Source organism: Agrilus planipennis, unplaced genomic scaffold (assembly GCF_000699045.2).
Source record: "Agrilus planipennis isolate EAB-ADULT unplaced genomic scaffold, Apla_2.0 scaffold51, whole genome shotgun sequence".
NCBI classification, from domain to species: domain Eukaryota; kingdom Metazoa; phylum Arthropoda; class Insecta; order Coleoptera; family Buprestidae; genus Agrilus; species Agrilus planipennis.
In genome coordinates, this window is record NW_020438915.1 from 295,792 (window position 1) to 316,078 (window position 20,287).

The following is a 20,287-nucleotide window of genomic DNA, read 5'->3' on the forward strand; positions in this document are numbered from 1 at the left end:
TCGATCAGTTTTTTGCCAGCAAAGACCAAAAATTTTATGAGCGTGGAATTATGCTACTACCAGAAAGATGGCAAAAGGTGTTGGACCAGAACGGTCAATATATAATTTAATAAAGTATTTGTTTATTATACGAAAACTGTCTTTCATTTCCACAAAAAAAAACGAAATGACTTTCCAAACAACCCTATACATTAGCAATAAATAGGAATAATTACTAGCAAAACTGAACAGTGTTTCGTTCTCGTTTTTCTTTTCTTTGACATGCATACTCATAATATACTGACTTGTCTTCGTTATAAACGTTGTATAAGTCTGAAGCATTTTTGACAACCACTTTATATACGCACAGTAAAGGCGTTTATAGAATAAATTAAACTGATACATCCTTATTGTTTTCAAGGGTCAATTTAGAATGTTTAGGTCAAGATGAAATCATATTTAGGTACTTAAGTTCAGAGTTTCAGATAGATTCACAGAAACAAATATACAATTACTATTGTGTGAAGAATGAACCCGATTATAAATATACTGGATTAAAATGATTATGATTTGAATTAAATACAACATAATTGCTTAAATCTAATGAATACTTTTGAGAAAAGTTTCGTAATTCGAAGCTTTTGTATTTTATATTTAAATTATATTTCACTAGGGATCAACATTAGAATCTCAATCCTTAAATATTATTAATACGAATTCATTTAATTATTATGATGTCGTTTATAAATAGGTGTCTATACCGTCTTTTTTACTGCAGGTAGACAAAGTATTCGAACCTACCACTAACTAATACTAAGTAACTGATACGGTCTGGCCTTTGTAGTGATGGAAGCCCTTTCCTAACTTCGACCACAGTTTTATTGTCCACGGGTAATATAATATCCGTCGAAAATATTTCCGAGAAAACAGTGGGACATTGGTTACACCTTACACAAGCTATACCAACATAGATATACCTGGTTTAACGACTTTGATCTCTTACAGCATCTGAATTTAAAGTTTGAAAAAATTTTGTTCAATTAAAGGTTGAAAAAATGAAAGAAAGAAATTACATACACAGGTATATACATGTAACGTAATGTATCTAATGTTATCTGTATACATCATCACTGTTGATGGGTATATTAAACTGGTAACAAAATATGGTCCCCAAAATATTTTTACAAATAAATAACTATCTAATGTTTCGTTGCTCTCCTGTAATTTTTTCAGTCATCAAAAAAAGAAATACGATGTTACAGGAGGATATTAAAAATACCGTGAATAGAAAAGGACAGAAATGTGGAGATATTAGAAAGAGTAGGAAAGCAAAGGAAAATCAATAAGAAATAGGCATTCTCTTCGAGTTTTTTTCCGGGAATTATTCCTAGATCTACAGACGAGTGATCGATAATTGTGCTCGCGAATTGACGATGCAAAAATCCGGTGAGGCAATTACAATGTTTAAATAAATTTATTAGTATCTAACCATCTTAAACAAATTATGGTAAAGGTCTAGATGATGGCCCCCACACCCTTCGGGGGTGGGGATGGGGGGGGGGTCGAAAGAGGAGGTCTCCCCCACCACTGTACCATAAAAAGTTATAAAGTTTCAAAGTTAATAAATATGCCAATATTTATACATTTCTAGGCATGTAAATATTTATATAGTCATTCTTAAACAATATTCAAAGGTAAAACTAATCGAAAAATACATAAAAATATTGAGAAAGTTATATAAAGCATTATTTAAATATCTTTATCAATAGGGTAGGTTAGGTTAGGTTATCGGGTTTTGTTCAAGTGACCACCCTCTTTCGATCCCCCACCTCCACCCGTTTGAAAATATTTTTTTATTGAATTTTATTTGAATTATAGTGTATGAAAATTGTCACAATAATCAACTTTCACCCCCCATAACTTTTTATGGGGGTGAGACCGCCACGAACTTTTTATGGTACAGTGGTGGGGGAGACCTCCTCTTTCGATCTCACCCATCCCCATCCCCTTCGGGGGTGGGGACCATCATCTAGACATTTACCCAAATTATTTATTCTTAAGTAAGGGTCAAGAAAATTAACTTTTTAATGTAAACAACCAAACTTGTAACTACCTAATAATATCTAGAATCGACGTTAAAACAAATGTCAGTTAGTGTAACACACAAGTTGAATTGTTCGTTAACCAGAGCGAAAGCCATTGTTTTGTGTAACGGTCACATTTACTTCCAATTATTCATTGCGCTCCAACCATGTCTTAGTTGCAGCGAATTCCTATTTTTAACCAGTGCCCGCGGTGACATCTTGCAAGTGAACTTGCTCAGCTATAATTACATCGTCTTAACTCTAACCCATATAATGAACCCGAGTACATATTCCCCCCACCCCATTCTTTAAACGGACAGGTGAATAGGTATAGGGTTTATTTTAAGTGTCTGCCAACAGTCAGCTTCGACTAAAATAACAAGGTAGGAACTTATCTACTAGCGTTGAACAATTTATTGAGAAACTGCCGAAACTTAGATAATGTCAATAGATACCTTTCAGTTGATGAATGACGAAAGGTAATTCGTACCAATTTTCTCGGAAACCGTCTAAAAGAAGGAAAATCACTCTTTCTTCTTTTCACAATTAGTACACGAAAGAAAGTCTTAATAGCAATATTTAGTGAGTGTTTTTCTCGGAAAGTTGGTTTTGAAACGAGCGACTGTCAACTGTGACACCCCCTGATGGAGTAACAAGCCATAAAATAGAAAACCGCCCCTTTGAAACCCCACTTGCCAACCCCTTATCTACTTATTTCTGCAATAATCTCATACCCATCCGATCATAAAACCATTTTTAAAGAGACAAACAGACCAATTTATTGTATTAAAAAATAAACAAGATCAAGCAAAGAGTAAATTGAGCTTTTCGGTATTAGTCACATCACTGAGTCACGAAAACGAATGCGTACGTTATACTTTTCGTTAGTTGCTAGTATAGGATACGGATTTATACTTAAAACCGAAAAATGTTTCAAAAATACCCTTTAATTCCAGAGAGGAAACGTGCACGGATGTAGACAGTTCTAAGTGCTTTATGTCCTAGAATATTAAAGTTCGTACACCTATCTAGCTTATTTAAATTTAGCCCTTCTATTTATAATGAAGTTCACGCCTGTTTACCTCACCTAGGCAGTCTAACATGTTATGTCGTCTTTCTGACAACCAGCTCCTTTCCAAAAAGTAAACTACTGGCGTTACGCTTCCTCTTTCAGCACTTAAGATAATTAATAACCTCTGTTGTACGCTTTTATATTAAAGCATACCGATACAAACGGCTCCTGATGCTCGTAATCATTTTTCAAACTGTAGGCATTTCTCTTCAAATTTTCGTTGCAAAAATTCGATTTTCTAAACCAAAATTATAAATTTTGATGTAAACTTGTAAACGAGAACTTCAACATGTACCTATATCATTAATATAATATTTTGAATTTGAATTATGTTTGCTTCGGTGAGCTTTCAATTCAATAAATGATTTAGGAAGAGTATCAGGCAGTCAGATGCACCATAAGTAATATTAAGTTCGTGGTCAGTCACCAGTACGCCATTGACAGCTCCAACAGCTCCTATCTGCTACCCTTAAACAGCGTTCAATAAATAGTTGTAGGTGACATAACAAACGTCACCTGTAGACATTTGCCAGAAATTGTGAATTTATTAATGTTTAAAAAGGTCCTCTTTAGTAAAAGGGTGTCGATTTGTGTGGCAAACTACTACAGATGGCGTTCACTACTCTGTCTGCAGTTACTTATTTTACACGAGTTACATATGCCCTTTCGCAGGACTCTAAGAAAAGTATTTTTAAGTTTTGTTTTCATAAATTGCAATGAAAAGCTGCTTTATCCTGATTCTGCAATTAAATGTCACAGTATCTTCTATAAAATTATGACAATGAAAGGGAAATTTGAACAAATGAAAGCATCAAAGGAAATTAGTTAGATATAAAGAACACGAATCCAGAAATAAACTGGAAATTAAGAACGACATTTCCTCAGAAACACGTCAACCTGTTCAGTTCTCAGCAAAGTTTTGATTTGATTTGCACAGGCAGGATTCACTTATACTAAATTCTATATTCGAATATATAAACTAATTATACGTAGTAGGAGATCTTTAAATCGGTTCATGAAACTTTTAAGAATAGCTCAAACTTTATTTGCGTTAGATATTCGACTAAGTCCGTCGTATTTGCCAATCTATTTTTATTTTGCTATTAATACATTTCATTTTCTCTTATTGTATGCAACCTTAGTATAGTAAACAAGTAAAGAATAGTTACAGCGTGCTCTTAATAAATCGAAAATTAATTTAACGTATATGTCTGTCATTAGAGCTAATGAATAGCTCATTAGTGGTGGCCAAGTTCGCGTTCGACACGTAAGTTAAAATGCGCATAACTGCACATTTAAATGTAAATTTAAATTCCCTACTTGGCGGAATAGATGTAATCAATTGGTTAAGCCAATTAGGACGAAATTCCAACCAGCGGTGTAAAATGTTTGATATTAATATTCTTTACAAGATCTTGCCGGCGTAGAAGGAAGTGCAACTCATTAGGCATTTGATCATGTAAAAAATAAATTGACTGCGCCCGAGATCTCTTATTACCTGGTTTACGCAGACAACGCAGATTAACACAACAAAAAACAAAACGTATAAATAATAGTCCACGTCGTTAATTAATAAATGCGAGATTAATTAGAAACAGTTTTATAATAAATAATTAACACGCGAGCATGTTGTAGGTATACCCTAAGGTGTTCCTGCTTGTGTCCTTTTCCTAAAGTACAATAATATTACTTGAATTTCGAATATGTTTCGATTTAGAGACCTTTAAAACTTTTTAGACTGTAATTCAAGTCATCCAAATAGTCTTTCGAAATTTATTTCATCAACTCCATCAAAAAAAATTATTCTGGTTATGTACCTACTTCAACTGTAGGGATGCTGCTTAGATTTGCAGATGATATAGCAGTATTAGTATCTATCAAAGAGGAGTTAAAGGTAGCTTTAAATAAAATGGAAGCGGTATTGACAAAACACTATGAAAATAAATAAAAGTAAAACAAAAATTCTGGTATGCAAGGGAAGAAAAAATAGGGAAAGAGCGAATATAAAGGTGAGAGATGAAAAATTAGAAGAAGTGGCTGATTTTAGGTATCTAAGAAATCAGATAAGTCAGGACGGAACGAGTAGTAGAGATATAAAGCAGAGGATAGCACAGGGTCGAGTCGCCTTTAATAAAAAGAAGTCACTTCTATGCTCGCGAACAATTAATGTAGAAATTCGAAAAAGATTGTTAAAGGTGTATGTTTGGAGCGCGGCGCTGTACAGGTGCGAAACATGAACGGTGGGCGCGGCAGAAAAGAGAAGGTTAGAAGCTTTCGAAATGTGGTATTACAGGCGAATGATGAGGATATCGTGGACAGAGAAGGTTAGAAATGAAGAGATATTAGAAAGAATAGGAGAACAGAGATAGGTTGGTAGGACACCTTTTCAGGCATGAAGATCTAATCAGAGGCATATTAGAGGGAGAGGCAGGAGTTAAGAGGAGTAGAGGTAGACCTAGATTAGTTGTTCACAAATACTTAACGGTGTGGGATGCTCTAGTTTTGGGGAAATGCAAAAATTAGTTCAGAATAAGAAGGAGTGGAGGTGCGTGTCCAACCAGTCTAAAGACTGACGACCTTATGATGATGAAGATGATGTACCTACTTCATTATTTTTAAGTTACTGATAATTTCTGCTAACCGAAGTATTTATCAAGACTCTATATGACGTGCTAATGGGATCAAACAAGATCGCAATCACGATGTACGTCTAGTAAAATCGTAGTTCCAGTTTATTTTGTAATTTTTCGTTTCATTAAAGTACGCTAACAGGATTATAGGTAAATATACGATTTGTATCTATATATTTTCTCTAGTAGAAGTGCGGTATTGTAGTCCTTTAACATCCATAAGTGGATACTCTCAATGCCTAAAACCATCACTTTACGCCAGTTTCAAAATATTTTTCTTTCGGTTATTCGATGTAACATCGTCGTAATGTGTTTAATTTCCTTGTAATGGTTGCTATTTCAAAACGGCCTTTCTTTATTTTGAAGACTACCTCCACCGTTTACACAGGTGCGTACCAGACTGTACTTCAAACAATCTTCGGCAGTAAAAAAAAGTGAGGAACTTTTAATGTCAAGTACAAGGTTTCTGATTCTAAATTGAATTAAAAGTCAAACTTTTCAAAGTTTTAACTAACATTCTGAATCAAAATTTAAAGTTCTTCAAAATCATTATACATAATAGTGGTCCACATACTTTCCAAGTTAAAATTAACCGAGAATTGGTTTACTATTACAGGAGAACAAGGGTCAGTAAGACATAGGCGAGAGAGGTTGGTAAGATACCTTTTCAGACATGGAGGGCTAGTTAGAGACATATTAGAAGCAGAAACAGGAGTTACGAGGAGTAGAGGTAGACTTAGATTAGATTACTGTTCGTATATAGTTAGGGATGTGGGATCCCTAGACAAAAATTTTCAGTCTCTCTCCAGTATCTCAGAGTCTTTCAGTGTCTCTGAGGGCGTCTCTCACAATCTCTCAGTTATTGCTTGGGTGTTTTTATGAATCTCTCATAGTCTCTGTATGAGGGACTCGAACGATAAAATTGTTAATTCAAAGATTCGAGTCTCTCACAAAGAGACTGAATGAATAAAACTGAAAAATTGAGAGACTCGAATCTCTCGTAGAAAGACTGGGATCTCTGAAATATGTTGAACTTAGAAAATTATAACCACTTATTGAGAGATTCGAGTCTCTCGTTCAGAGACGCTAAACAGGTTTTTTGACAATCTCTCGATAGTCTCTCTCAGCGCCACCAGAGAGACTCGAGTCTCCCTTTCAGAGACTCTGAGAGACTGAACATTTTTATCTCGAGATGTTCTGGTGTTAGAGAAATGCGAAGATTAGCTCATGATAGGAGAAAGTGGAGATGCGTGTCCAACCAGTCTTAGGGCTGATAACCTCATGATGATGAATTGGTTTACTTGTGAGACGATTCATGCAGAAATTCGTGTAGGAAAAATGGACCTCCCTAGCGAGCTTCGCTTATCTAATAGAGTGATCATCACAAAATCCTTTTTGCTTATCTACAATTGTCGTTGTTATTGTTATTACAGGCGGTCATTGTATTATGTGCACTCCGCAGCGTAAGTAATTTGCAATTTTATGCAATTTGCCCTCATGTAAACGGCAAGTGGGTGTCCACCACGTTTGGGATTACTGCCTACTTAGATAGCGCTATGGTTTCAATGGCGCGACAGTCGCGACCGCCATGGCCTACGCAATATTTTCCATATAAAACGATCTTGACTCGGGGTCCTACGATTGTATTTTTATCCGGCTATTGTTCTTTAATATTTCCATTTATTGCTTTGTCACGAAGATTTGTTATTATTGGGCCGGTATTTGGAAACCAATTTGTCTTACCGCTTATTTTCCACCATAAAGTAGCACACGATCTTAATATTTATTATTTAAAAACGGTTTTTGTGCGAGATGAAGTATTTTTTTCACGTAAGAATGTAATGATTCTTAAGAATTTTTATTAAATCTACATACATGTTGCTTCTGGTGCTACTTTTGTGGGTGAAAACTGGAAATAATCTCGTAAGTATTCAGAATGCAGAAGCGGAGACCATTGTGTGACTCCTACACATTTTACTTTTTCGGAATTTATTATATCGTTGAAGCATATGGCATCAGCGTCGATCTTTTTAGATAAATTTGCATGAGTGTCTGTCTCAAAGTAACGCTAGTGAAGTTGGATGACTCAGAGGAATACAAGGACCTTTATGAGAAATCTACAGAAATTACAAACATTTTCTTCTGATTGATGCAATTGAATTAGATACACTCAGAAAAATGCTGTAAGAAAAATTACTATAACGTTGTAGAGGTCGTTTTGTAGAAAATGCAACTCAAATTTGTAGTAACGTTAACTAACGGTAAACTTAAATTTGACTATAAAATTGTAGTGGTAAATTGTAGAAGAAATATCGACAGAGGCTCAGACAAATTCCTTACAATTTGAATAAAATATTTACAACTTCGTGAATTTCATTACAAAATGTAGTAAGATTAAATAAATTTTGTAAAAAATATGAAGATAAAATGTAGCAATTTTTATTGAATATTTATTTGCGTTTCAGTTGTAAACAAATATGCTACAATATTGTATATATTTTTTTAATTATTGTATAGAGATATGCTACAATGAAAAGTAATTTTTAANTAGCCCTAGTACACATAAGGTAGTGGTCAGGCAAAATGATCCTAGCCACATCAGAAATGTAACGTTTCTGCATGATATAGGACTGATATAACTCACAAATCCTGGCCTAATCAAGCACCATTTGTGACTCCTGTTAGATTACTCCAGTATGTGCATGATCTAGTTAAATGATCTGACTCTGATCCATTCGGGCCTCATAAGGCTCTGATAGCACTGGCTTATTCTATATTCTGATTGAAATTGAATTATAAATTTATCATTTTCGATACTAACAGAGAAGAAGTTGACAAAGTTTTTTAAACAAACAATTGAACAAAATCTATCCAGTAGTTTTCGCACATTACAGGGATGTCGATAGATTTAGACTGGAAGCCACATAATAAGAGGCCGGTGCAGTGATGCGTTGGCAGGTTAAATAAGGCAAAGAAATAAACGTCTGAGAGCCATCGACGGTTGATTGGCATTTAAGACAAGAACGGTGTAATGGCAACATTGACCCAGATGAACCGCGTTAAGTTTCTTTGCTTACCTATTTGTTCCCAGACAATTAACCGCGAAAATTGCCGATACTCTTCGTTACTTCGTTCCGTGATTAAGCAGTTAAAACCGCAAATTACATTTTAATGCACCGATTATAGTTGTTGTCGCATGAATACAGGCGCCTTTGTATGTTTAATAATGACCATCGTTGCAATCCTGCCTCTTTTGTTTTTTGTGTGTGGTTAAATCACACGAAAGAATTTACACAAAAATTTACAGCATATAAATAAATAAAAATGTAAGGACTACTCTCTTAAATTAGTGAAAAAGAACCTTAAAAATCTAACGGGGGCTTCTCCAGTTGTGTAAAATTAAAATTTAAACATTAAATAAAATTCAAGGAAATTGCGGATTAGAAGGTTTTTATTTATGAAGAGCCACCACCGACGTTTCGCCTCTGTTTGGGAGGTTTTTTCAAGGTAGGTTCCTTAGTTACGTAAGAAAAGGTTTCAAGTAGTTCGGTACTTGTAACTGGTACAACAAGAATTTTTTTTTTATATTCGTGTTGTCTCTTCGTGTTAGTTTTTAACTATTTAGTTATTTATTACTTTATTTATATTGTGCTGTTTATGTTTATTTTAATATTATGTACCAGTTACATGCACCCAACTATTTGGAACTTTTTATTACATAACTAAAAACCTATCTTGAAAAAGCCTCCCAAATAGAGGCAAAACGTCGGTGTTGATTCTTTATAAACATAAAACCTTCCAACCCTTAATTACCTTGAACTTTATTTAACAATATCCAACCTAAGGTATGAAAAGGACAATAGATTAAAATTTAAATTTGAAGACGTTATCAAAAAATTGCTGAATTGTCTGATATTCAGAGCTCCGTAAAAAAATAAGTACAAACTGTTAAATTTTATAAATATTTATCCATCTTTCACAGCAACTTGTGGTTTGTCCCTGTTTCAGCATATATCTACTGAAATTCTGTCAACCAATCAAAAGCGAACCTAAATAACCCGTCATTAAACAATTGTCTAAATGATGCAGACAACTTAAATCTGTTTAAAAACCTGTTGTAACTTTACGATTTCCGCGGCCGCCTGACGACATAATAACTGTGGGCCGAAGGCCTTTGAATTTTATTTCACGAATAACAACACAATACAAACCGACTTCCCTTTCGTTCTACGCACGAAGTGATCCCATTCTTCTTATAACCTAATGACCATTGTTTATATAATGTTCGTCATCAAATCCCATTACGAAAAGGAAGGACACCTCTTTTTACCTATAGCCGCACGTATCAGGTATATGTGTATAGGTTCCATGCCCCACAGGAAACACTAAAGGAAATGCCGCAATTTATGATGCAAAAATTGCCGTCTGCTTGTAGTTTAAGATAATTGTTGCGCTGTTGCACAAGATTAATGACATTTCAAGATTTATGTGTTAGGCAAAGAAATGCTCAGAAGTATACGAAGACTATTTAAAACAGTTTTTGCTAATATAGGTTTAGAACAGAAAATTGTTGCAGTAATTGCTACTTTTCTTTAAAAAAAAGATAGAGAAGGAATAAGCGGTAGCAACTTAAAACAAAAAATAGCACAGGATTAATTAAAAGATAAGTACAAAAGATTGTTAAAAGTGTAAGTTTGGAGCACATGACCCTATAATGGGTGTGGAACATGGAGAATGAATGAGGCGGAAAAGAAGAAGTGTTGTAGGATACAGGAATATGATGAAAATCCCAAGGAGAAAATTTTTTAAAACTAAAATCCGGATAGTCCTAGTTCTGATAGGGTAACTACCCAGGTAGAATGATCCTAGCCACATCAAAAATGTAACGTCTCTGCGTGCTGTGGATATGTTACAGTTCACAAATCCGAGCCTAATCATGTAAAACATTTGATCGAGTTATATGATCCGGCCTTCATCCAATTCGAGCCTAATATAGATTGACAGCAATACCTTATTCCACATTCTCATTGAAAGACAATAAGGAATGTCAATAAGGAGGACGATGAAAATCCCTAGTAGAAAATTTGTCAGAAATTACATCCGGCACGTATCCGGATAACCCTAGTTCGGATAAGGTAGTGGTCAGGCAAAATGATCCTAGCCACATCAGAAATGTAACGTTTCTGCATGATATAGGACTGATATAACTCACAAATCCTGGCCTAATCAAGCACCATTTGTGACTCCTGTTAGATTACTCCAGTATGTGCATGATCTAGTTAAATGATCTGACTCTGATCCATTCGGGCCTCATAAGGCTCTGATAGCACTGGCTTATTCCATATTCTGATTGAAAGACAATAAGGAAGCCAATAAGGAGAATGATGAAAATTCCTAGCTAAAGATTTGTTAGAACTAAAATCCAACACACATCTGGATAGCCCTAGTACACATAAGGTAGTGGTCAGGCAAAATGATCCTAGCCACATCAGAAATGTAACGTTTCTGCATGATATAGGACTGATATAACTCACAAATCCTGGCCTAATCAAGCACCATTTGTGACTCCTGTTAGATTACTCCAGTATGTGCATGATCTAGTTAAATGATCTGACTCTGATCCATTCGGGCCTCATAAGGCTCTGATAGCACTGGCTTATTCCATATTCTGATTGAAAGACAATAAGGAAGCCAATAAGGAGAATGATGAAAATTCCTAGCTAAAGATTTGTTAGAACTAAAATCCAACACACATCTGGATAGCCCTAGTACACATAAGGTAGTGGTCAGGCAAAATGATCCTAGCCACATCAGAAATGTGATGTCTCTGCATGATACACCTTACGAATCCTGACCTATTCCAAAAAACATGTATGGCTCCTGTTAGATTACTTCAGTATGTGCACGATCTGATAATATGATCTGGCTCTGATCCAGTTGGAGTCCATAGGGCTCTGACAGCACTGACTTATTCCATAATCTGATTGAAGCACAATCAAGAAAACGAGACGTAGTATTATAAGGTACTTTGTGAGACATAGAACTGGTTGGAGACACCTTAGAAACAAAAGTAGAAGTAAAAATGGACATTAATATTTGTAAATTAATGTATGGTGAGGCATGTGGAATTTTCTAGTCTTCGGGAAATGCGATGATTGGCTTGGGAAAGGAAGGATGAATGAAAGTGACTATATGTAATAGTAAAAGCTTCGACAGGTAATGCTGGTAATAAAACAATTTGAGGTAAATCGTCATGCAAGAAAAGTACACCTGCAATAATATTACCTGCTCAAGGAATTTATATAAACAATGAATAGGTACTTAAGGTAAGCATGTCTTCTACTTAGGAATTATGCTATGTTTCAAGAGGGTCTCCAACACAATACGATAAAAGGGTTTGTTACAGTGGTAACGAATTAGAAATTTCAATTAGAGAAACTAAATTTTCCCAGAAATAGCACATAAAGGGCTAATGGGCAAAGAAATATTTAAACATCCAACAGGTACCAACGTTCAATAAGTTAGTCTTATTATACAAAAGTGTAATTAGACAACTTTGTCGGCAGGTAAATAACATTAATAATATAAATAGGTATACAACCGATAATCATCGTAATTGTACCTGGTTTTAATTGTAATAGTGTTTCTCTTTAATTTAACTGTAACTGATTTTGGTTCGGGTATCCTTTTCTTGCTTGTTTTTGTCACAAGACACTCGAGAAATAGTTACTTGTGAAAGTGCTTTGGATGAAGTAAACAAAAGGTTTATTTAGTAATTCGTTTACTTATTAATTCAGATGTATGTAAGAAGAATAAATGGACAATTTCAAAGTCAACTAACTCATTCGTTTCTGGTCATATCTCACATCAAATAGGTAAGCCAAATTTAATCAGGAATGAAGAAATACGTTTTAACATCGTTGGATAAAAAGTGAAAGATGGTCCAGCAGCAACCCTTTTCGTTTGCAACTTCATTTCATGAGATATGTACTTGGATTCAAATAAATGCACGTACGATTTTTAATAACCAACGAGTCACCAGCGCGCGTGCTAAATATGCGATTGAGTTCATGCTAGCCAAAGATAACCTTTGTATGTGTAATTCCTGGCATTTTTTAACGGAAATACACAGCAGCTGCTAACAGTACAAACAACTCTTCATACAAGTAATGTATAAATAACGACAAACAAAACAAGTGCTATATTAATTAAGGAATATTAAAACCCTCGTTAAGATTATTTTAATTAAATGAGAATGACAAAACAAACATTGGCTACATATGTTAATACTTATTGATATAAAAAAATGCCATCTAAATAAGGATTTCCTTAGGTTATTTGCTTAAAACGTTCATAATAAAACTTATTAATAGTGTAAGACTTGCATTCTTTGTAACAGAACGGAATTTGTCGAACAGAGACCAAAATAAAAACTTCAAATACAAGGAAAACTTTTGGTAAGGTAATTAAAAAAGAAATTACATTTTAAGTTACAGTTAACATCATTATCAGTAAGATCAACAATTAAAGATGTTATTGTTAGTCATTTTACTGGTACAATTTGAGCAGTTTTAGTTTCAAACTTTGAGTAAAACCTAATNTTCAAATAAATGCACGTACGATTTTTAATAACCAACGAGTCACCAGCGCGCGTGCTAAATATGCGATTGAGTTCATGCTAGCCAAAGATAACCTTTGTATGTGTAATTCCTGGCATTTTTTAACGGAAATACACAGCAGCTGCTAACAGTACAAACAACTCTTCATACAAGTAATGTATAAATAACGACAAACAAAACAAGTGCTATATTAATTAAGGAATATTAAAACCCTCGTTAAGATTATTTTAATTAAATGAGAATGACAAAACAAACATTGGCTACATATGTTAATACTTATTGATATAAAAAAATGCCATCTAAATAAGGATTTCCTTAGGTTATTTGCTTAAAACGTTCATAATAAAACTTATTAATAGTGTAAGACTTGCATTCTTTGTAACAGAACGGAATTTGTCGAACAGAGACCAAAATAAAAACTTCAAATACAAGGAAAACTTTTGGTAAGGTAATTAAAAAAGAAATTACATTTTAAGTTACAGTTAACATCATTATCAGTAAGATCAACAATTAAAGATGTTATTGTTAGTCATTTTACTGGTACAATTTGAGCAGTTTTAGTTTCAAACTTTGAGTAAAACCTAATCTTTAAATTTATAATAGATAAAAATCTCTCTACCATCTCATTATTAAATCTGTTTAGAGGTTTAGACATTTATGTTGTGAAGATGCACGAAAATTCCAGTGAAAGATGAACAAAATAAGAAAACACCATATCATCAATGCCTAATTAGCAAAACAAGTAGTCTTTTGTTCAAAATGCCTTATTACTGCCCCAGCGAGCTATAACAGGCTAATATGCGTGTTTATCGGCAATATATAACAAGTAATCATTGTAAGTAACATTGTCGAACATTGTGATAAGAGTGTCCGTCATTCCTAGTTTCAGTTGTTTGTTTTATAACGCCATAGTCGTTAAGTGCATCTTTCAGTGACCTCTGACCCTGCAATCTGCTCCGCTGGACAGGCCAATCCATTTATAATGGGCCTTGATTAGGTCACGACTCTGCGACTTTATAAAACAAACCAACGCCAACGTAACATAAACAGAGCCGTTTAAAAAAATTGATTCAGGTTGCACTTGATCCTGACCTGCTCTAATCGTAAAAAGGAGTATGTGAACAGTGTTTCCTGATACTGTCCTTTTTAACTAAACAGGTTAATATGCAGTTTTCGAGCACAGCAATCGGGAATTATTCCATTCTATTTAAGGATCAACATCAGATATCAATTAAAAGTTCGGTGATTTTTTTATTAATTACACGGAGACAAAGTGGCGGAATTTACCGTAGAAATCGTAGAATTTATTAGGTAACTTGTAATGATCTCAATTTTGACATGTTTTTTAAAAATTATCTCAAGGTTTTTAATTATTACAATTAAATTTGTAATATCAACTAAAATACCTAGTAATTTATTTCTGCTGGGATTTTATTTTTACAAATTCGGGTCCAAACTGTAATTTTCATTATTTTCGTTTACGAAGCAACGGGATAGTGGGATAAATTGTAAATATCGGTTTAATATTAACGTAAATTTTCCCATTTTCATCTTCTCCGTGTATGACAGGCAGTATAATTATTTAGAAAACTAAAAGATAAATGAAATGTCCAATTAATTTTTGTTTATATACCTACCTACATATTAAATGATTGAATAGCCCTTTAACGCGAAATAGATCGCAATTAACAACAAAATGTTGGCAATTACTAAACCTGATAGAACTTTTCATACTTTTTGTCTTAATCACACTAAAATGGTAAAAATTGATATTTAAATATAAAGGACAGTGTAATATCAGTGTTTCCAAAAATATTTCGAAAGTATTCCATACGGTATTTATATATATACATAATACAAAATCGTAGAAAGTTTTGAGAATATAGTAGATTGAACGCTAAATACTCGCCTAACTATTTTACGAAATAAAATGTAAATATCTTTTTGGTTCCTACCTTTTCTGTCACTTGCATGATGCCTTGTACGTATGTTGATTACAAGTCCGAAAAGACACAAAAATAACAAAAGCTCAAACCCTCTACTCCACATGATTCAGAAATGTACTCTCAAAATTCATTCACGCACTTGAAACGAAACATTGTTTCATTCATTAATTAAATTATCTAAACAATCAGCACTCTCGAAACGTTAAGGAAACAACGATTATTCGTAAAAAAAAATTCGGAAAAACTTCACTAGATATTTCCCGTTCGTAATCGAATTAGCAAACGTCCGGAAAATTGATTCGTAGTCGATCGTATCGCACACGTGTCAGGGTGCTTTTGGCGAAGAGCAACGCAGTCCTCACGCCGACACGTTTTCAACTAAGTTACCAACGTTGGTAAGTCGAAGAAGATCAACTTCTTGGGAGATCGCGATGCTGGATTCAGCCAGCACAGAAATAACAACTTGAATGCCCGCCCTTTTCGACTGGCATGCTTCTGTCACTTATAAAAGCTGTGCCAAGAAGCTTTCACTCGGAGCCGACTATGCACAACACACTATAAGGGTGTATGAAAGGCTGCATATTCACTTGTGAATTAGTTGTGTTTTCCATCAACAGAGCGCAAGTGTCGCTTACGAAAAACTAGAGGAAATCCTATACAGCCAACATCAAAAAAAGTGTATGAGAGCATTGAAATCGCCAAGAAAAGAAAGTAATTGTTTCTTTTTAATAAAGTCAACATCATTAAAGATAGTAGAATTGTAGGGATAGATATACAGGGGCAAAAGAATAGTACGCTAAGATTTGCAGATGATATAGCAAGGAGGATATAGAGATAGCTTTAAATAAAATGGAAGCGGTATTAACAAAACAGTACTGTATGATAATAAATAGAAGTAAAACAAAAACACTGGTATGCAAGGGAAGAAAAAGAAGGGAAAGAGCGAATATATAGATAGGAGACAAAAAATTAGAAGAAGATAGGTCGGTAGGACACCTTCTCAGGTCTAGTAAGAGACGTATTAGAGGCAGAAACAGGACTTAAGAGGAGTAGAGGTAAAGCTAAATTAGATTACTGTTCACAAATAGTTAAGGATGTGGGATATTCTAGTTTCAAGGAAATGCGAAGATTAGCTCAGGATAGGTAGGAGTGGAGGTGCGTGTCCAACCAGTCTTAGGACTGATTACCTTATGATGATGGATACAGTCATTTAATAGGTGTTACATAGAGAAAGTGCAGGCAACGGATGATAATTGAAAAAACTAAGCTAATAAAATAATTCGAAGTGGTCTGTATGTCTATGTCTGGAGCATACGTAATCCTAAAATGTATCATCGTGCTACAGACGGCGTTTACTGCGCCATTTGTAGTATTTTCTAAAACTAAGCTAGTTAAGGAAAATAGAAACAAAACCAAATGCAAATAGAAAATGTACAACTTAAGAATAAAGAAAATACAGAAAAAATGTAACAAGATAAAACGATAAGAGATATTGGCTGAAGACACTGGCAACAATAACAACAGCCCTAAAAACTAAATCAGAGAAAGAAAGCGGTTAAAGTCAGAGACTTTTGAAATTTAAAATTTTGAAGCAATGATAAACACTGATCTTTTCATCAAAGTACGATTTCTTCAGGTGCTAGGTGGAAGAATACTTACCACCTGAAGAAGACAATATGATCATAGGAGACAGATAATTTGTTTGTAAACAATGTGTGTTTAGTTTCATATTTAAAATGCAGCTACAAGAATCAAAAAAATTATCAATTCAGTAGTTTTATCTTATTTAGTAATCGATTGCGATGCATATATCTAACCCAGAACTGTCCATTGTCCAATTTTATAAATGAGATATAAAGTTTACAAAATAAATTCTCTTCTCAATCATTTGTTAATTGACAAGCTCATATTGATTGTTTCACGCTGTACATAACAAATATCTAAATTTTACAAGCGTACTTGCAATAAACTCTAACACCAGCTTTCAGTACGTTTCAAACTTATAATTATCTGATGCGAATTCAGTACCTATCTACATAAATAGCAGAAATGCTAATATTAAGTAATTGCTGACTAACTCTAGAATGTATTTACCTCCTACATCATCATCATCATCAACATGTTTGTATCAAAGTAGCAACTTTAACCCTTAAATAATGCATGAATATTTATCAAATTGTAAAATAATTAATTGAACGTTTATTTTAAACTCATTTGGTTTACTTACAAAGAGAACGTCCATTGAAATTTCACCAAATAATAAAGGTGTTTGTTACATTGATAAATAAAAAAACACATATTTAGTAAAAAACTGTTGAAAGAGAAAAGCATAATTCTTAAACTTACCGATTAAATAATCAAATCTGCAAAGTCCAGCGTTGTCTCCATTTAATTAGCACACCATTAACGTCAATTAATTAACATAAGTCATACCGTCGCGATAATCATCATTTAACACCTACGTCGTTCACGATTAAAACCCACTAATGCACGCACAGTATCCGACGATCATTACCACGAAAACCCGAATAAAACTGACCACGGCTTGCAACTGACGGAGACAACATTATTACTTTATTTAACTGGCTTGATCGTGTTTACGATAAAATAAGTAAAAAGAGAGCGTTTTTGCCGTTAAACAAACATAACGAAACGATAACAGACAAATTACCAAAGGACGACTGTAGGTCATAGGCATTGCTTTCTCTTTTAACAGAAGATATTGACACGTACGAAGAATACAAAAAATAAAAATGTTTATAAAATATAAAATATACAATTCACTAAATATATACGTCTTACAAAATATTCCATACTCAAGATTATTTTTAAAACGGAAATTTCGTGAAAGTAAATAAAAATCTTTCGAATATGCAATCAATCATCTAAATACTTACGAAAATTGATCTTTCTGTAGTTAAATACGTAAGAATATGTTTTCGATTGTGCAGTATGTGTTAGTTGAAAAATAAATCAATTAATAGTGTTTATGGTTTTATTAAGGAAACATTTTTTTCCATTAAGGTCACACACCGACATATCGTTTATTATAAATAGCTAGAGTATCTTTCTAACAATTGGTCAACAGTTTCATTGATACTTAAGAGAACAAAATGAGTATTTAAACATACTTACGTAAAGTATGTCGGCATGACGTAATACAATAGCTTTTATAAGACCTAGATCTCTATCGTTTATTAAAATTAAATTCACAAAATAAATTAAATTGCACAAACAGCTAATATAACGGAATTTGAAAGAGAGAATACATATAATACGTATACACATATTTATTAAGGGTAGTACAGATATTATATATTATTCCTTTTCGGAGACGAAGCTATTTTTGTATAAGCAATAAATTTTTAATACATTTTTATTTATACTTTTTCTCTCTAAATAAATTGTCCTTTAAGGTTTAATTCATACTTTGCGAAGAACTGACGTACTTTTCTTACATATTATGTACTTTTAGAAATTATACAGTCTGAAATTAATTAATAACTAGAAACATTTAANATAATTAAAAAAAAAATTAAATTAATGATAATTATCATATTCTTCGCATGTATTTACTCAACAACATTCTATTTATTCTGTCGGCTTTTGAAAGGTTTATTTGCAATTTTAATGCAACTTCAAATTCACTCGGAAAATGAATTTTTAATACAAAAAACATTATCTACAACATTTACCGTGCATTGCTTCAATTTCTTTGAAAATCCAGCTTATCAGCTAGGAACGATTTATGACGTTAATACTATTAAACAAAAAAATTTCCGATGAAGTTCGTACTTATCGTTAGCAAAGTTTCTTCCATATTTTTGTGAGTTACAACATTTTAGAAAACATCATTCACGTTTAACGTAGCACTTTAGATAAAATGCAAAGGGTAGATACGAAAATTATTTTATAAAACTAAAGCAAAAATGGATGGTGTGAAAAGAATGTTAGAGTCTGTATCTAACAGAAAAAATTGGAAATATGAGAAGTATACTAAAAGCTTTGAAAATGTGAAAACTGTTACGTATTATTAAATTAAAATTAATGCTTTTGCTTTTTAAATTTGTTTCGTTTTGCTTTTCTGATAAAATTAAATGATATGTTAAAACCCTGACTAGGCTGCCTACATGATAATTTTTTAGTTAACAAAATTACACACACCTAGGGGCAAGTGGGGTAATTGAGAACGATTTCTAGATATATATTTTTGATAGAATGTCGATCGTTACGAATTCGAATTCAGATCTTTATTGTTTAAATTCTTAAACCATTTGAGAGAAATTTATTTTTATAACATACCAAAACTTTTCTACAGAAACAACAATTTCTATAATTGAAATAAATAAATTAAACAAATAGAATAAGAATAATCTTTCATATGTTTTATAAACACCCTGCATTTTGACAGACGTTGAGTGATTTTCTTTATTCCATGTTTCATACGAGATATTCTCAATTTTCATATCTTTTTTATTAGATGTTCTCAGTTACCTTACTTTTCCCTGATAAATAATGTAACAATCCATAAATAACACTCTTTTAAATTTGAATTTTATCACTCCCCTGCACGTGGATATATTCTTCGCAAATAAAAATTGTATCAATATGAAAAAACTTTTATATTCAGTCAAGGAAAATTATAACCTGTTAGTTTTCGATATGCTGTTGATATATGTATATGTTATACAAACCGCAATCTTAGTGCCTTGTTTTCTTTCTTTTTGATACATTATAATACGTCTCTCTTTTTATTGACTAAGTTTGCGGTTTTTGATATGAATCGGTTTGTATTTATTTTATTGCCATTATCAGAACGAATGTTGGTTTTTGTGTGCCAATTGCATTGGTAGCTCTAACATGCTAAAAATTATTAACAAAGCAAAATATTTTACACTCACACAAGCTAACACTTCGTGAAATTACTCTCACTACTTAATTATTTATATATATTTAT

The 20,287-nt window shown here is 33.2% G+C and overlaps 2 protein-coding genes across 2 annotated transcripts in view; both read right to left on the reverse strand.

Moving 5' to 3' along the window:
* The window catches only part of LOC108732987 (laminin subunit alpha-1), a 241,615-nt gene extending 225,819 nt beyond the window's left edge, over positions 1-15,796 (reverse strand). The window contains exon 1 of the mRNA XM_025973631.1: positions 15,340-15,796. Coding sequence (XP_025829416.1) covers positions 15,340-15,433 — 94 coding nt within the window. The 5' untranslated portion in view covers positions 15,434-15,796. The remainder of the gene's footprint in view (positions 1-15,339) is intronic.
* Positions 15,797-18,328: 2,532 nt separating this feature from the next.
* LOC108733089 overlaps positions 18,329-20,287 on the reverse strand; it is a 114,520-nt gene continuing 112,561 nt past the window's right edge. The window contains exon 8 of the mRNA XM_025973619.1: positions 18,329-18,817. The gene's annotated coding sequence lies outside the window, so the exon portion shown is untranslated. The remainder of the gene's footprint in view (positions 18,818-20,287) is intronic.